Source organism: Oreochromis aureus, linkage group 4 (assembly GCF_013358895.1).
Source record: "Oreochromis aureus strain Israel breed Guangdong linkage group 4, ZZ_aureus, whole genome shotgun sequence".
In the NCBI taxonomy this organism is placed as follows: domain Eukaryota; kingdom Metazoa; phylum Chordata; class Actinopteri; order Cichliformes; family Cichlidae; genus Oreochromis; species Oreochromis aureus.
The window spans coordinates 13470484-13488905 of NC_052945.1; the positions used below are offsets into that span (position 1 = coordinate 13470484).

Sequence of the window (18422 nt, forward strand, 5' to 3'; positions counted from 1 at the left end):
TGTACGGTTTAGTTTTTTATTGTCTAAGAGGAGAAATTAGACAGTGACTGCATCCAGATACACCGCTAACTCTATATATACTCTCCAAAAATTGCAAAAAGCATAAATGCGTCTTTTTGCTGTTATTATAGCCACGCTGACCAATATTAAAAGAGCTAAAAGTATAATGGGATTTTTAGCTTGTGCGGGACTTGGCAGGGCCAGAACATCTAAGCCTGCCTGAGCTTTCCAACCTGTCACAAGGCTGTTTCCATGTCCAGGAGGACATCAGTATGGGATAAGACTTTTTCTACAGGATCAAGTGAGGAAATCCGCTCAGGCTACGGTGGCTTTTCCTTAAGAGAAGATAAGATGGTCTGTAGCACGGCTCCAGAGAATTTATAGACATTTTAAATGGCCTTAGCTAGAGTCGAAGACCTTGAAGGAAGACTAATGGAGTCAGAGAAGTGTCTTGATCGGCCTCTCAGCTTACCTAATAACCCTGTCATTAGATTGAAGGCTTTGCGTGTGTAGGATCTCGGTCATCCCCGCTGTTATTTGCCTTTTCTAGGACAGAGTGCCGGATGAGATCATCCATCAGTCGACTTTACCCTCTAATTGGCTCGGATCTCTGACAGCTGCAGGTTGCTCCAGTAGAGACTCTTGTGCAACGCCATGTGTTTATGTTTATGTTTGTATTTGTCTATATGTACACATTAGATATTACCATAGATGGCACGCAGGATGCACAAGTGAACACGCACACAAGAGCACAGATGGTTTACATCTCCACCTGCTTCCCTCTTTCTTCACACAACTGCGAGGATGGTGAAAAGAGGTTTCTGAAAATACGTTGACAGGACAAGGTGATAAGCAAGCACAGGATAAAGCAGTGCCATTGAAGTTCTATTGTGCAGGCAGATGTTTAATAAGACTCAGCTTTAGGGTTCTTTTTTTCACCTGGCAGTAAAGTAACAGCATTCTTCACTAATGTGAACAGTCACGACGTTAAACGATTCTATATTTGAACTTTCTGCTTTTCTTAATTGCATTATAATTGCAGACTGGCAACCCAAATACACAAAAGGAAGATAAGGTTGTATTTGTTTATAACAAGAGTACACATTTTAGTGGCTAACACACACACTGAATCCCATGATTGGAGTAGGAGTGTGTGCTGAGACACAGGTCTTTATTTGACTGTCTGGCTTTCATGTATGAGCTGGGTGCTGTTTATGTCATCTGTTTGGGCTGCAGAATAGAAGTCTGTTAACACAGTCCAGGATGTGTAGAACAAGTCAAGCACTCCCTTTAGTGTGTCCACTTTGCTTTTCATCGGCCCTTGTGAAGTGACACAGAGTGCAGAGTGCGTGTGTGTGTGTCTGCTGGGTATTATTTACTGTAAAGGATGACAGATGGAACAAATTAACACACACTTTTATAGAAATCTGAAAAAAAAACAAAACAAAAAAACGTGCTTGGGCACCTTCTGCGCTCGTGTGCGTGTGTGTATTTGTGTGCATCTGTGTGTATCCTCCCTCAGGTGTCTTTTGTTCTAACTCTAGGTTTCATCCTCCCAAAACTGTGCTCCACTTTGAAGTCTGTCAATCCCCCAGCATGGAGACAAAAAGGAGGCCTCAGAAAAAGCTAACAATAGGGCTTATGCCCTCTTTGAAAACTGCTCTACAGTGTTTCTCAATCACAAGCAAATAAATGATCAATGTGATAATAGTTTATCTTTATAGCTCTTTCAGTCAAATTACCAGTGATCTGACTACACATCTATACAGATGCTGTAGTATTGATCATATTAAAACATATGGGTGTTCTTGAGTAGCTAGTGCCTTGATACGTTACATATTAATGCTGATCTTTCTTTCCTTTTTTCTTTGGCTCTTTGGCACAAGCTTCAGTCTTGGCTTTTCTCCCACGGGTCCTTCACACTTATAAATACACATACAGCCTACATTCATTTATACATAAACATCATAAAACAAAGTGGCTAGAGTTTGTAAAAGAGGACATAAGAGATCCTCTCTTAACACCACATTAATATCAAATACAACACTAAACAGGGTATATACTAAATCTGGGGGCTTTCATTATTAGTTGCTAAGTATTTTTTCCAGTGGCTTGAAATGTGACTCAAGTCTGATTCTTCTACTGTGTGTGAACTCTAAGCAGCTGCATTAAACACCTGCTTCTCAAACAAGGCGCAATTCTATCACTTCTGAAATTTCTGTTAATTTTTGGACTAAATTCAAACTTTTGTCACTTGCATAAATAACACTACTTGATCTAGTATGGACTGCAGTGCCCCTATGATCCTAGCTTATAGATTGGAGGCTAACATAAAAGCTTCATGAGCTAAAGCAGCACACCTGGGTCTCCCAGCCTATTCAAGTCAGCCCTTTGGTTCACCTGGTTTGCGTTCAAAACATTATTATTATTTTTTTAACCAGAGTTGTGTGATTTATGTAGGCATTGCTGTGTGATAGGACAACTTTTTTTGCACACCCACTAAATGAGAGCGCACATGCTTCCAAGCCCACTGGTGACTGCACACATCCTTTCAAGGAAGCACTTCATTCATCCCAAAAAACATGGAACAAAACAAAACACTGTGCACCGTGTTCAGGTTTGAACGTGCCCCTGGCCTCTCTCTGCCATCCACCTGGCATCGGCCTTCTTGTGTGTTTGTACCTCCAACAACCCAACAGCACATACGACACGCATCCACTCCCTGGCTGAACCGCTGACATCGGATGTTTTGAAGTTTTGGTAAAGTTTTAATAAATTCCACTTTTTTATAAGTACATTTCATCTGTGAACTCCTGCTTCTCACTCTCCTTGAGCCAATTTGTGACAGGGAACATTACATAAGAAAACTAATTTATCCCTTTTTTATTCTGTTTATCTGGCGCTCATCCATATGAGTGTTCCAGTGTGTTTACACTTGGCAAAAACAGACTGAATTTGTCAGTAGAACTTTGGCTTCAGCCAAGTTAGATAAACACATTGTGTCTCTTTCAAAACAGCAGTGTAGTAATTTGTTCATTGTTATACTTACTTAGATAGTTTTCCCATTTTGTGAGCTCTGGATGTGGAAAATGTCTCAGTGACACGTCCACATGAAAACGAGCTTTTTGGACTTTAACTTTACTGCTGATGCTTCGATACTTGAACTCAACAGTTCAACTTCCACTCAGAGGTACAAGTACACAGAGCAAAGATAAACATGATCTGTACACAAAGTGGAAAGGGCAAACCACAAGTGCATAGCTCCAACCAAACCCCTTGGAGCACACAGTTTCCCAAACAGGTTATCTTGTGCCCGTGTCCTGTGGAAGTGCAACTATTAGGATTAGAAAACACACACACATTTAGCCGCACACCACACACATATCATATATAGCAGTGTCTGAGAGATGAGATAAGGGGCTTAGATGAAGGGGGCAGGGTGGTCTCTGGCGAAACTCTGACTGACATGGCAGCTCTGGGGTAATCTTGCTAATCCTCTGCTAGCTCAGGGGTGCAGTGGGACTGGAGGCCTTTGACCCTGCACCAGAAGGAGGTGCTAACACAAACACACTGAAACAAACTTTTGTGCTTCCAAATTCCCAATCACACATCTTCATCGTTGTCGTGACTTGTCGTGGCCTCACCCCCTTAAGGGGTAAATGATTAACTTTTATGGTTCGTGATACCTTTGTTTGTGTAGAACTACACGTTCACATTTTTGTGGCGTTAGCAGGGCCGTTAGGAATCATTATGAGGCCAATTAAAGGTGACTCACGTGAACTGGTTATAGCACAGAAATGTGCGAGGCTGTCAACAAACAGCTGATCTTTGATACATGTTTTTTTACGGTGTCAGAAGGTTGTATGCTCGTGTCAGTAAGTTCTAAAGTTATAAAAGCTCTGATGGCTTGATCTCCCTTGACAGAAACACATAAGCAGTAATGTAATTGATCTATTTCTATTTAGTTAAAATAAAATAAAAATTACCTCCTGCTTTCCTTGTTGGTTCCCTGTGCTAAAGTAAGCCACCTGTTTAACGAAGGAGAGTTTAGATGATATGTAAATTAAATTGTGCCTTACACCAAAGAGAGACCTCCTCTGTTATTATAATCATACATACTTCAACTTCATTCTTCCATAACTATTTTTTTTATATATATATTTACTTATTTATTTTAAAAAGGGGAAATTTTGCTTTTAATGAAGTTGAGACAATCCGCTCCAGGCTGAAGTCCGTGTGTGTGTGTGTGTGTGTGTGTGTGTGTGTTTTAGCTTAGTCGACATTCAGTGCTTCATCTGCATTAAAAGTAGACTAAGGCTGAGAGAAAAATCCCTGAACTTTCAAAATAAAGTCAAGTGATATGGTAGAGAAAAGAGGTTTCTGGCCGACTTCTAATGTGCACGGAGGGGAAAAAAAACAGCAAAAGAGAAAGAAAATGTCAAAATTCTTGCAACATTTGAAATGTGTTTTTAAAAATAATAATATTGTCTGTAATATTTTTTTTTTAGCACAACCTGAATCGCGTTGTTCGAGTAATAAAGACCAACAAATCACAGCAAATACCAAACGGTGGCACATGTTGTCATACGAATGTAAATTTCAGCTTAAAGTACACAGGCTTTATTATTATTATCATTATTATTATTATTATTATTATTATTTGCCCATGGATAATATTTCTGCCGTAGATTTCAAGTTATAATTTGATCCACTGTCTATAGAATGCAGTTGTATTAAAGTAGTGTATGCATAAAATCTATATAAGGAAAAAATGTATTAAATAAAAACAAATCATGGATAAAATGTGTACATGCGAGTGTAGCCCATATGTATAGATTTCTTTTACCACTTGACAACGCTTACTTTGAAAGGCTTATCGGAAGTCATAATTTCACTGCTTGACGCTGTCGCCTGAAAATAACTTGGCGCTTCAGAGTGATCGCTCAGACGCTCAGAGCCAGTGATGGGAGGCAAGCTGGTTCCTGACGCGCATATCGCTCAACTGGTGATCTGTTTGAATTGCTTTTTGCCGCTCAGTTTTTTTTTCTATTTTAAATTAAAGTATTTTTTACAGCTATTAAAGTGGAAATAGATGAGCATATGCAGTTCAGTTTTACTTCCCATGTTGGGTAAACGCTAATTTGTGTTTTGGGAAATTGCGCAGCGGTTGTCCAGGAGCAGAACCATGGCAGAGGAGTGAGGCAGCTTTGTCAAAATGCAAAGTAACTGGAATACAACTTTGTCACGGCGGTCCTATGGAATATAGTCCGATTATACACAGTCTACATGTTGTGCCATCATCCCACGTGAAAAACAAACTCTTTGTATTTTGCATAATGCTGTCCCTTTGGGTGTATATGATATATTGCTGTGTCGGCTACTGCTCCACTGTTCCAAACCTGACGTACGGATCGGTGAACAGACACGAAAACCAGGCAGAAGTTGACAACCAGGGATCCTCTTTAGGAGCGTCCAGGGACTTACTAAATAACGAGAACGAGTTGGACAGCAGAGGAGACGAGTGGGATGAAATTAGAGGCGAGGCGAAGGCGTTGGATGATAATGCCATGTCAGGTTCCCTCAATGAGTCGGAAAGTAAAAAGTTGCCTCAAGCAATCATCATCGGAGTGAAGAAAGGAGGCACCCGGGCGCTGCTGGAGTTTCTGCGCCTGCATCCGGACATCCGAGCGGTGGGAGCGGAGCCGCACTTCTTCGACCGCAACTACGATAAAGGACTGGAGTGGTACAGGTAGCCTACAGCTCACTCTTCCTCACAGTGCAGTATTAAAAACCCACGAGTCACGAACACTACAAAAACACGCCATGCCTCATTTTCCAAAAGGCTGTTTGCTCATTGAATTGTGGGCTACTTATGTGGACATAAATCTCCAGTGTATCGCAACAATTGAGGTTTACATTGCTGTGATTGATCGTCATCTTTTTAACCTTCATAAAACCTAACAACCACCTTCTCCCCTGGCTTATTAAAGACGCAGTTATATTTAAATTTCTACTAAAGCCTTTCATGTCCTGAAAGTCTAGCCTCACTTAATCAAAAGCTACGCCTGTAAATTATCTTGACAGGTAGCCTCATAACATCAGCTCTGATAATCGAGTTATGTGTGAAAGTTGATAAGAAGAAGAAACCAAGAGATTGCATTGAAAAAAAAAAAAGAATTCTACGCGGTGTATTTGTCACAGCCAAAACGAAGTAACGCTGAGCTTCTGCTAGATTTTATTTTATGAATATTAACAAAAAATAATAATAAAAATAAATAAATAAAACACTCATGCTGAGATTATGTAGTGTAGAGTGTGTCATGTATTATGACCTCTAGTTAAACATATTCACTGTTTGTCATGCTGATTACCAATCATGAAGGAGGAATATATAATGTAAAAGATCCATTGTGGAAATGGGGAAACACCATGCAGGTTCATTGCCTCTGACTGAAGCTCAGCCATGGGGTTTATCCACAAAATAAATACTGCTGGTGAGATGTTGTTTGTTTCCTCCTGTCATAGAGTTATCTGCAGCACTGTATAAGCTCTATATGTACCAGCATGAAGAGCAGGTTCAGGCTTTTAACATATAAATGACAAACTTTTACAGTTTTAACAACTGTCAGTGAAGTCAAACCTTTAATGCACTTCAAGCACTTGAATAAGTGACACAGTACGAATTCACATTTTAATAAAGGAAAATTGTTATCATTTGTGCAGTTTTGTTTGGCCGCTTTTCCAAGTTGTGTCGATTTACACAAAGGACAGTTATTTTGTGCGTGTTTGCTTGACCCTGACTGACAGTTCCCGGAATTTTTCTACATCTATCCTTGGATCTTGACTTTCGCTGGCTTTCCAAAACGGAGAGCAGGCACCAGGGAGAAAATGATAATGCAGAGCTTCCATTTAGACTTGACCTGAATTCTGGATGCGGTTCAGAGTAATAGCCTTTGGTTTATAGCTAGGAGTCAGCAAGTTACATAAAACTGTCATCTAGCTTCCTGAAGTGAGATTCAACTTTCAAGAATTTCCAGTCTGTTGATTCATTTGGAGTAATTTGTTTCGGAAGCTCAGTCTATCAGAGGCTCTCATCACAGATCTTTGGTTGCTTACACACTGAATATTGTGTAAGGCAACATTTTTACTGTATTCTCTGTCATGGCAACCGTTGTCCTTGTATGCAAGCTCTTTACTATCACCTCAGCTGCACAATAACAATGCACTACTCTTAGTGGAAAAAGAAAATACTGTAGATTGGAACTGAGTGCTTTACATCAGAGTAGCCACATTGTTAACAAGAGATAATAGGAGATACTGCTGCTTCAGGTGTCCATTTGACTGAGCCCAGGGATTAACAGGCAATGTCAAAGGATGTAGACACTGTTTCAAAGCTGGCTTCATAAAGCTACAATAGGGGAAGCGAAGCATTGTTCAAAGGACTTCTTGCCTAAGCTCCTTTGAGAATTTCCGGACAGGTTTAGGGCATTTTTGGATGATCAGTCTACGGAGAAATTCTTTTGTCCATCACTGCAGACTCAAAAATAACATGAAACCGTCCTGCGCTTCAACACTTATTAGTCTTCATGCAGTAGCATGTCTGGAATGGATGATGGCTTAAAGAAAAGGAAATGCCATCATTAAAGATGGATAGAATTTAGTGTTCATTAAGTAAAAGTCCAAGAAAAAAACCTTTTACAGATAATTGAGGCATACTTACTTCTTGTTCACAGTGACACATACACACTAAACACACAGTTAGTGGCTGTGAGAAGCAGTTTGATCTTGAGAATGTTTAATGCATAATGAAGACTTCTTTTTTTCAGAGAGGTGATCCAGCTAATTAAAACAACTCGGCTTGAGTTGTCACAGTGACATCGCTGTGCCACAAATTGACCCCCTTGCAGCAGAGCCCTGTGACATCAAGTCAGCCCTTAATGATCATTTAGTGGTGCTCAGAAAACTCTCGGCTGCCTTTAAGGAAGAGTGTATTGTTGCTGGATGATCTTTAAAACTATACTCTGTAATACATTTGAACTTTTGCTGAAAAAAAAGAAGTCATCAGACATTCCTCTGTCCACACTGAGAAAGCCAGAAAGAGGCATCCACTGACTTGTTGGCCCATATCTTTCACTTCATTGCCCCCCGACTAATGGTGAGCAGTGGCTTGGGGAGAGGTGCATTCTGCTGGGTGGGCTTATCAGCTCCTGGGGTGGCATTGAGTTGTGCCCACACCATTTATCTGCTGTGATTGGTGTGTTCCATTCTGTTGGAGGTCTGTTGTGTCCATCTCTCTGGAGCCCCACATAGAGGAGGGGCCCTCGCCCAGCAGGAGGCCAACCACAATATAGCATGTTTTCACTCTAAGGCAGAAAAAGCGAAGCAGACATACAATACCGCATGCTTACTCGAACAAAGCGCAGGAGGCAACTCCCAAAAGCCGTGGGAATGGCTTCTTCCTTGTCTCCTCCTTTTTTTAGCACGATTCTAACTTCCTCCTCTATGTCTTTTTAGACAGGTTATCTTCTGTTCAATGCTCTCATCAAGGTCTTTTGGGCTCTGTGCGGTAGATGTGACTTAATTGCTGTAATCATGTTTTTCCTCTTGAGGTTCCAAATATAGAACAATGAAGAGCTTTCTTACTAACTCATGGAGGGTGTCGGAGAACAGGGCCTAATCCTCCTCGGAGCCCCGGGGGAGCTTACTGCAGCCCAGCGGCAGATAGAGGGCAGTAAATTTAAAGTGAGTCCTTTCTTACTTTTGCGTGATGGAGCTTCATGAAAAGGGATGTTGGAGAACCCCTGAGGATTGCATTAACCCTGACAATAAAAGAGCAGACAATTAGTGTGAAACATGTTTTCTCTGCCTTCACTTTGTATGCAAATGTGCTCAAAAGGGTGAAAGTGCCCTTTGACGAAGCCCAGCAGGAGTTCATCAGGAAGAGCATTCACTGGAACCCGCCCAAGAAAAGACTCAAACACTACGCTTAAGCTTTTTTAGCCCGAAAGTTGACTTTCAGAGATTTCCGTGCGAAAAGTTGCATTTCCCAGGAGCGGGTTTATTTAAATCCACTGGTATCTTTTTGCTCACTCAACACTTTTAGCTGCAAGGACACATGAGAACTGGTCTAAGTGAGACAGCTCCCGATGAAGGTATCTCCCGGCTTAAACTAATGTGTCAGCACACTCACAAGAAAAGAAGTTTTGGGGGTTTTTTCCCAGCAAACCATGAAACCTTGCACTTTAAGAACTTCATTTCCTACAAAGACCTTTTTGTTTGCTAGCAATTCCTAGAATAAATCCTATAAATCGTCGATACTAGTAATGTGCGCATCCTCTCCCTATTCCAGAGATTGGAGGCTTAATTTGCTGCAACAACCCCCTGGGCTTTTGCTTGAGGCAATTTGTCAAACCACAGCACTTATTACAGCACTTTGGAAACACTGAAACAAAACAAGTTCACTCCATTATATCCCCATGAGTTGTTGACTTCCTCATCTCTCTCTTTTGTAGTTTCTTCAGGGAAAATGTGTTGTTTCCTGAAGCTGTCTTTCACTCTGCTGCAGAGACTCCCTGACAGAAAGTCAGGGCAACTTTAGAAACAACCAGTCTGCCTCAGCCATCTTTGTTTTTCTTCTTTGAAGTCTTGTTTGCGTTTTCTGATCCTCTCAAACCACCATGCATCTGTGAGGAATACTCTAATTGTTCCAAACATGACATATGCCAGAAACATAGATGTTGGATTTCTTTTCTATTTTAGAATAAATCTAAAACACAATTTAAGCTTTTTAATGTACACTATTTCTATTCCAAAGCAATACAAGGCTAAGCTGACAAGGCTCTGATATATTAATGCTGTGCAAAACCATGTGCAGTAAGCTCTTGACAACTTTGTGCTCATTCACAGTCAGCACACTAAAGCTTGATCATATTAGTTAGTTTTTCTGGCCCTGTTACATCTTTGTCACAGTTTTTACATCCACAACTATGCAAGTATTTGTCAGTGCTGTTTGTATTTGAGTGACTACTAGTTCACTTCAGCTTGGCTGCTGTTGCAGGACTGTTCACCCCCTGAACTCTGATCCATAGATTCAGACACAAACACATTCCTCTGAAACTCCCTTAAATTTGATGGCTCACACTGTTGTCTCTTTTCATCTACTGTGTGTAAAGACAGTAGCGAGTAACCCATACAGGCTTACTATGCACTGATAGCAACAAAGGATTTTATAGCTGTTGTCATAATTGCAAAAAAACAGTGCACGCTAAGCGATGAGCTGAATGTTATTGGATTGCATTTTTGAGCACCAAGACGCAGATTAAAAGCTCTGTAAAGAATGGATTGCCTGAATTCTTAGACGTTAAAGGAAGGCTGGCAGTTGTGTGAGAGAAACCAGAATGGCTGTTCCTCCTGTTTCTCCTCCTCCTCTCTTTAAAACAGGCCTGGTTCCACCAGGCAGCCAGGTGGCCTTGAGTTCTGCATATACTGACAGTAATAATAAAGGACATGCAAAAGCTGTTATTTGTGGCTCAATAAGAAGGAAATTTAAAGTGTAATGGTGATGTTTTTGATACTTGAAACGAAGGCGCACAATGGCTAGAGAAATCCTTGCGTGTTTGTACACCGGTCTGATTATTGCGAGTGGCTGCATACCACACCTCTCATTCTGTTTTTGAGGAGAGGGATGTTTCCCACAGAAGCTCAACTGCTCTTGGAGCTGCAGGGTAAGATTAGAACTCATCATGCCATTAGATAACGTTGAGGGGGTTTTTTTGAAGCACTGTCCCTTGTCACTAGGGTCTAAGAAAGCTGAAATATAGATGCCAATTAGAGTCAGTCAAGCAGAATACTGCAGAATACAAAAAAAGCCTCCTCCTGGAGTTTTTTGCACCCTACTTGTTCCTTACTGAACTCATTACTGAGGACATCATCCAGCAGCTGAGCACCAAGCTACATGCAGTAATGTTGTAAATTCCTACCTTTGAACCTGCTTCCTGATAGCAATGAATGTAAACAAGGCACCAAAAACAAACCCTGTCTCCCCGGCAGCCAGTTAAATGGACACACCTGACTGCCTGGCAGACAAAACAGAGGCCCATTACACAACCCACCAATCCCGGATTAATGTCTGTCTGTAGGTTGTGCTATTGAGGCAAGAAAATGCAGACGCTGCATCTAAAAATGCCTGCCCTCAACTTTGGCGTCAGAACAGAGGGGTGGGGGCATGCAGTCTCCATCCTCTGATGATGCACCTGACTCCATCTAATCCTTATATTTACTTTCTTCCTCCCTCCTTATCTCCCCATTCCTATTGCTCTGAGTGAGGTTTGTCTGAAATGCAATTTAGTTTGTAATGTACCAATTATAAGCATTTTTAATTTTTTGCTTTATGACTCAGAAAACACATTCCATTTTGTTCCACATATACAACCAGGGTCATAGGTAAGCTGGAAACTATGCCTGCTGCATAGAGCAGGAGGCAAGGTACACCATAGACAGGCCAACTCAGAGTAGAGATACATTCAAACAGCCAATTTAAAATAACCAGTTAATCCCACTAACTTCCTGTCTTTGGACTGTGGGAGGAAGCAAGAATACCTGGAGAAAACCCACACAGCCACAGGTGCAAACTCAGCCAGTTGGTGGATTCAAACCCAGGATTCTAACTAACCACCGTGCCACCATGGTTATGTATTTGGCTATTAGCTTTGTATAGCCAAATAAAACCATGAAAAATTCATGAAGGGGTAAAAGTCAGCACCTTATGGCTCGGTGTGCCTCAATGCTAAACGACAATGCCTTTGCATGGCTGGCTGATAGATGCACTGAAACCTATTGGTTCCAGGCAACATTGTTTATTAAGCAGAACAAATTACGAAAGCTTGCTACATCTGCCCCCCCCTAAGGCAACTCGCTCTCAGACCTCGTTCAGTTGGAGATGTTCTCCTGTTCTCTATCGGTGCTAAGATGAATAATGCATGCCCTCATCACGCAGGTTGTTTTTCTCACTGACTAAGTGGAAAGTTTAATAGGTAGCGAGTTTTTGTGCCTATTCAGGCCTCGACAAAGGGCCTACGGCGCTACACTTGTGTTTATTCAAGAGATGGAGAAGATAATTGCAGTGGGCTCCAGTATAGTTTTTTTTGTATCTCTCTCCTCTGTTGTTTTCCATCACCTTCAACTGTAGCTAAGGTTCTCAGGGAGAGGGAAAACACTATAAATGTGTAAGACCCACAGCTTCTATAGAAGAAAGAAAGAGCAGGTGACATTAGGCGAAGAAACTGTATAAGAAAGAGAACCCATCTTCTGTATAAATTGCACTAATAGCGTATGGGTGATGTTTGTAGCTAAAGCTTTCTCTTCTCGCAGTGCTGTGCAAAGCAAAATCTTGCCATATTCTGTTGGTTTGCTGAAGCAGAATTGCACGAAGAAAGCAGTTGCTAAACCAACAGATGGTTGGAAATTGTGGTAATTGTTTTAATGACATGACATGACTCCCTGCTTTCCTGTTGTTTGATTTAGATCAGCCGTTCACTATCAAAACCTAAGAATATTACCATGCAGTGTAGCAACTGAAGATTTACATTGTGACTGATGCAAACCCACATGAGGTTTGATTGAAAGGGATGCTTGTTAACGCAAGGCAATATACCATGGCTTAACATTTCTTTGTCAGAAGAAGAGATATGTGCACACTGCTCTTGATTCAAGTCATTTGTCAGATCAGCATGAGATCTCAGACTCTGATTAAGAGCTGTGGGGCACCAAAACGTTAGTTTAACGTGCAACGCAATTTCTAAAAAAAGAAATAAAATGAGTTGGGATGCTGTGTAAAGTAAAACTGGAATGCTATAATTTCTAAATCATTGCATTCTGTTTTTATTTACATGTTTTTGGTGATGGATGAGGACCAGATGAGGAAAAGAGTCGAATCAGCAACTCCCTGACTCGATCCCAGCATGAAAATTGCATTCCCTTCTTCCACTCAACTGTATAGGAATATGTGGTGTTGTATCCAAACTTTGTGTAACTGTTTGTTTTTTCATGGATTCAAAATGCTCACCAGTGATTCTCATCATAATAGCCACATATCTCTCTCCCCCTCTCTCTAGAGACAAGCCAACCACCCAGCTCGCCAACAGGCAGCCAACCAGCCTCTAATGCTGCTGCGTGTTTGGCTTAGTCCTAATCCCCCTTGGCTCACTTGAGCCATTATCCAGTGAGGGCTGCAGTTAACAGGCTATATTATGATCAACCCGAGCCATCCAGGGTTAAGAAGAATATGCAGTAATGGGAACAGACAGGTTCCAAGCATATTTCCAAAGGAATGCAAAGCTTCATCAAATCGTCACATTTCTCACAAAAATACTGATATGAGGAGAAAGGGGCATGACATTAAAGCGCATAATGCTGCCTATTCACAGCTAAACCAGCATTTTTAAGTATAACGTAATGAGTCTGAGGAATATTTCAGTGTGAGGATTGTGAGATGATTTAGGTCATTAGATGTTTAATGCAGGTACAAGAGGGACACGAGGGTGGATGTCTTCCTTTACAGTTTGTATTCGGAATTTGGAGCTGTGTATTTTTTTTTTTCCACACAGTTACTGAAGATTGATAGGACTCCTGCTTTACCTGCCAGCCCTTGTCACGTCATGCACTGTCACAGGCTTTGTTAATGCAGCTCAAGATTTCTACTACTGTCTTCTTGGTGATGACTGACTAGCTTCTCTTTGACAGTGTTTATAAAGCTGCCATGAAGTGATATTGTGTCATCGCTAATCTCATCGTCCTTGATTGGCACTTTTGTAAGCTGTTAACTCTACAAAGGAAAACAGAGTATACAGTGGAAATGGTAGAGTAGGTTTTTGCAAAATATGTCATCTGCAGTGCAAATGTAATTCTTTGTGTTTGTTCTTTACAGGGAATTAATGCCTAAGTCATCAGAAGGCCAGCTGACCATGGAAAAGACCCCCAGCTACTACGTTACTAAGGAGGTCCCTGCTCGAATCTACGCCATGTCTAAAGACACAAAGCTAATTGTAGTTGTCCGGGATCCTGTCACACGAGCCATCTCAGACTACACGCAGACCCGCTCCAAGAAGCCAGACATCCCTTCTTTTGAGAGCCTGACCCTGAAGAACACCTCAGCGGGTCTGATTGACACCACGTGGAGCGCTGTACAGATTGGCATGTACGCCAAGCACCTTGAGCGCTGGCTCCAGTACTTTCCCATGGAGCAGCTGCTGTTCGTTAGCGGAGAGCGTCTCATTACCGACCCTGCAGGTGAGATGGCTCGTGTCCAGGACTTTCTTGGGCTGAGGAGGGTGGTCACAGAGAAGCATTTCCACTTTAACCCAGCAAAAGGCTTCCCCTGCCTTAAGAGACCTGAGGGGAACAGTAGGCCACATTGCCTGGGTAAAACCAAAGGCAGGACCCATCCTAATATTGACCCAGAGGTGGTTCAGAGGCTAAGAGACTTTTATAAACCCTTTAATTTCAAGTTTTACCAGATGACTGGTCATGACTTTGGTTGGGACTAAGAAAAAAATATGATGACAGGCTCACGCTGGTTATCTGGAATTTCTTTTAGTTATAATTATATCACTCTGGAGTTATTGTTTTACAGTCTATGTACAGTATTTGGTGGTGTGTAAAAAGATCAGAAGTCTATTTTATGATAATTTATTGTTATGATATTAACTCACTAAGCTGCCTAACTAGGTTTATTCATGTTTTTATTTGTCGCGAGCTACAAAAATTCTTTTTTTTCGACCTAAAAGCACACAGTTTTTACAGGTATTGCAATCAGGGTCAGTATGTTTTCTTTTTCTTTCTTTTTCTTTCTTTTTACCCAATTTAGACCCAGCTTGACAAAAAACTGGTAATATCCCCTTAACATTTGCCTGACCCTCAGAGGTCTGTGGACCCACTTAGTCAGGTCGATACAGGCCTCAGCTGATCCAGCGCAACTTGCCAGGTAGATCAATAAAGTAATAGCTCCTCATCATGTCAATTAGACCTGAGTGATGGCATTGTCTTGATTTCTCAAGCGTCTCAATAAAACATTGATCCATTAATGGTAGCAAGTTTATGGTCAACCTTTGAGCCAAATTCAAGTTAATATGAGAATATAAATTTTCACTGCAATATTCTGACTTAACCACTATTTATTTTGTCTCTACAGGGGAATGTTGATCGGGTTCCAATAGAGTCGTGTCAAATCTGTTTTGGATGTTTTTATCCATTTTCCAAAGAGCTGCTGCCCAGATTTCATAACGCCTATAGAAAATGATTCATATGAAAAGTCATATGAGCCATTCACATTTATTGATCTGTACTGAAATTGCTCTCATTGATCACTCTGTGCAGCTTCTTACTGCATCTGATAGTGGATGTGTTAATTATGCCCTTTTCCACAGTACATCAGCTGCTGGAGTGAAAATGAGGACTTATTTTCTTTACTTTCAGAAGAAACTAAACCAATATAGCCTTTCAGAATTCCTCATCTAAGTTTCATTTGTGGTTGAGTTTTATTCAGCCTCTGCAATTCAGCAGTTCCGACATCATCCAGGGTCATTCTAAAATGATTTGCTACAACGTCGTTGTTGTAGAGGCACTATTTCACTGTATGCTTTGCTTTAAAAACATTGAAATGAGTTGGGTTTAAATGAGATGTTGATTAAAAGGTGCAGTCTTGTCATCTTTAATGAAGAAATAAAGAAAGTGTGTTTTATCAAAGTCAAACAATGCAGTCTCTGGCATCCTTGGATTTTCACTAAAAAAAAGGATAGTGCTATAAATGTGTTTTATTTGTTGGGCATCATTGCAGCGTGGGTTATTAATGCTTCAGATTTCTGCAGGCAAAAGTGTACTCTTGTGTCTAATCACCATTTTACACATTGTTGCGCTAACAGGCTAATTAGCACGTTAGCTGTCTTGGCTTCCCACTGCCACCACTAAGAGGATTTCGTTGCCATGACTCCCACAAACACATTAAGTGTCAGGTTTCTCATCAGGCCAGAAGTGACTTATTATGAAATGCACCGGATTGTTTTTTTGTTCCTGGGTGAGCCCTCAGGAGTCCATTTATATATATGAGCCATCCCCCTCATGCACGTTGTAGTTTTCATAAAGATGATACTGCTGTCGATTGCATAACATTGAGCCGCAGTCTGTTTTTCATATTTCTTTTTATTCCAGAAATATTTAGAGCCTTCTGTCAATATGTTTTATCGTACTTAAATATCCTGTTGAGGCATTGTGTGTTGTCCTTGAACTAGTCTCAAACAATGTGACCCATCCATTAAGCAGAACAACTAATCACTGAGCTAAGGTTATGGTTCAAGAGGGGTATGAATCACCTCGCTCTATTAACAAACAACCTTTATTTAACTCTCCAGCAAAACACCCTCATTTACCTGAGGCTGCCAGCAGTGATGAAGCCAGTCTCCCTGGTGGCAGGCTAGGAGTCTGATCGCCCAGGAAGCAGCTCCCTTTGCAATTAAAGGAATAGATGAGGGGTGCTGTAATTGCTAGGCTCCCAGCTGGGGAATTGCTGTTAGCATACATCCCTACAGGCTGTTGTAAGGAAGGCTGATGTTGTTTGAAGGTTAGGATGAAGGAAAATAGACACCTGGCATCCATGAGAATTAAGTGACTTCAAATATCAACTTGGCAGCTACCACTAGGGAATAGATTCAGAGAAGCTGAACAAAAGTGAATGGAAATAAAAGTGTTATACAACACCAGAAGGTTTGGTTTAGAGGACATATGAACAGACATTTGTAATTTGGGTGGAGGCGGTAGGATGAACTGTACCCTCATTAGGATGTCAATGAGACGTCTTCATATTGTGCCAAGATGTTAATCACGCAGGAATCGATTAACATGTTTAACATACACATGCAGAAATCATTGCAGATGATTAATTCAGTCAACATCTGATGTGTTGGCTGAGTCTTTCAGTTCAGTAAAATGCACCTGCGAGATTCTAAATTTTGCATTTAAGTGGACTCAGAAATAAACAAAACAGCTGACAGGAGGAACTGAGAGAAAAAGCGTGTACAGAGAAACCAGGCTGACTTTGAACTAAAAATAATTCAGGTACTTGGTGGATGCCTCAATCTACAGAGACAGCTGTCTCTATAGACGGGAGTAAGCTACCTGTTTACTCTTTTCGAGGTCCTTGAGGAGACTGGGGTATATTCCAGTTGACATGAGGTAAAACAACACGGCACACCCTGGTTGGTCCACCAGTCAGACAACTATTTACGCTCATGTTCACTTCTCTTGTAGACAGCTGGAGCACCTGGAGACAATCCATACAGGGATCATGATAAAACATGCAAGCTGAGCACAGAAAGGTCCCGCGTGGTTTAAAGAGAGGTGACAGTAATAACTACACCACATCTGCATCAAGTTAGCCAAGTATTAAAGCCTAATACTATCATATCTTCTATTTTAACAGGACATTTTCTCTCTATTTCGCTCTCTCTGTTTTTTGCTAAAAAAAGGTTCAAACAGGGTGAGTGGAAACTTTACGTTCCTGCAGTAAATCAGTAAATGTTACAGTAATCATTTTAATTTCACATTGTACCAAATAGTTACTATTTGGATTGCTGGCATTTTCACTATCTGATGAAATATTCTTCCACCATCAAGCAGCATTTACAAACAGGATATTAGGTCATTATCAAAACTTACTCTGTCCCTTTATGTTTTAATATTTGTTCTGAATATTATTTTCCCAAAGATTAGCATATGATCACATAATTTTGTTTGTTGTTGTTTTTTATTTTAAGACAAGCTCCCAAATCACAACAAATTGTAGAGCAACATTCTAATCTGAACTTTGTTTTAGAGCTTAATAAGACAATTGCCTTCCTCTCTTGCCCTTAATCATTTATTATACATTGTCCAAACCCTAATCCTAATCCGATAGGAAGGGCAAGCATTAATCTCAGACAGTGGACTTGGGTTGGGATATATGTGCTGACATAGTTAATCCAGCTCTAATCCCTTTTCCAAAAGGGCCCTTTTAGCTTTGAGTTGGACCAACTTGATTTACATAAATTCAACGGATCATTTATATTTGACGATGAAGCAGATGCTCCTCTAAAGTACTGATTTGTGCCTGACACTCACACCTCAGAGTTGTCGGGTCAAGTCTAATTACTGCATTCACTGCTGTCAGATTCTGATGTGTTGCTACTGCACGCGATCTCCTCGGTGGCAGGATCTAGACTTGTGAACACAGTTTTTCATAACATGTGGCAAAGCTAAACATCTCTCAGCATGTTATTCTGAAAATAATGACACAGATTACTTATTTGTTCAAATGCAGCAGAGCTATTCACATCCAAATTGGTTTACTGCACCATAAAAAAGCCCATTATAAACTGCTTTAGCTTGAACTCATA

The 18422-nt window shown here is 40.8% G+C and overlaps 1 protein-coding gene across 3 annotated transcripts; it reads left to right on the forward strand.

Annotated features, from left to right (window-relative positions):
- Positions 1 to 4954: 4954 nt before the first annotated feature.
- Positions 4955 to 15747, forward strand: hs3st3b1a (heparan sulfate (glucosamine) 3-O-sulfotransferase 3B1a). 3 transcript variants are annotated; one of them, XR_005612853.1, is made up of 3 exons: positions 4955 to 5749; positions 13925 to 14980; positions 15188 to 15747. XR_005612853.1 is itself a non-coding variant. In XM_031736496.2 (3 exons), the coding sequence occupies exons 1-3, from the start codon at positions 5256 to 5258 to the stop codon at positions 15196 to 15198; spliced, it is 867 nt and encodes a 288-aa protein (XP_031592356.1). In that variant the 5' UTR covers positions 4955 to 5255; the 3' UTR covers positions 15199 to 15747. The 3 variants fall into 3 exon arrangements, 2 of the variants coding, with proteins under 2 accessions (XP_031592356.1, XP_031592355.1); XM_031736496.2 differs by having other exon boundaries at positions 13925 to 14286; XM_031736495.2 differs by having other exon boundaries at positions 13925 to 15747.
- The last annotated feature ends 2675 nt before the right edge of the window (positions 15748 to 18422 follow it).

Coding starts and splice junctions, on each gene's coding strand:
- hs3st3b1a (XM_031736495.2), top strand. CDS start 5,256: ATGGAATATAGTCCGATTATACACAGTCTACATGTTGTGCCATCATCC. Junction 5,750..13,924: donor AAAGGACTGGAGTGGTACAG/GTAGCCTACAGC, acceptor TGTTCTTTACAG/GGAATTAATGCCTAAGTCAT.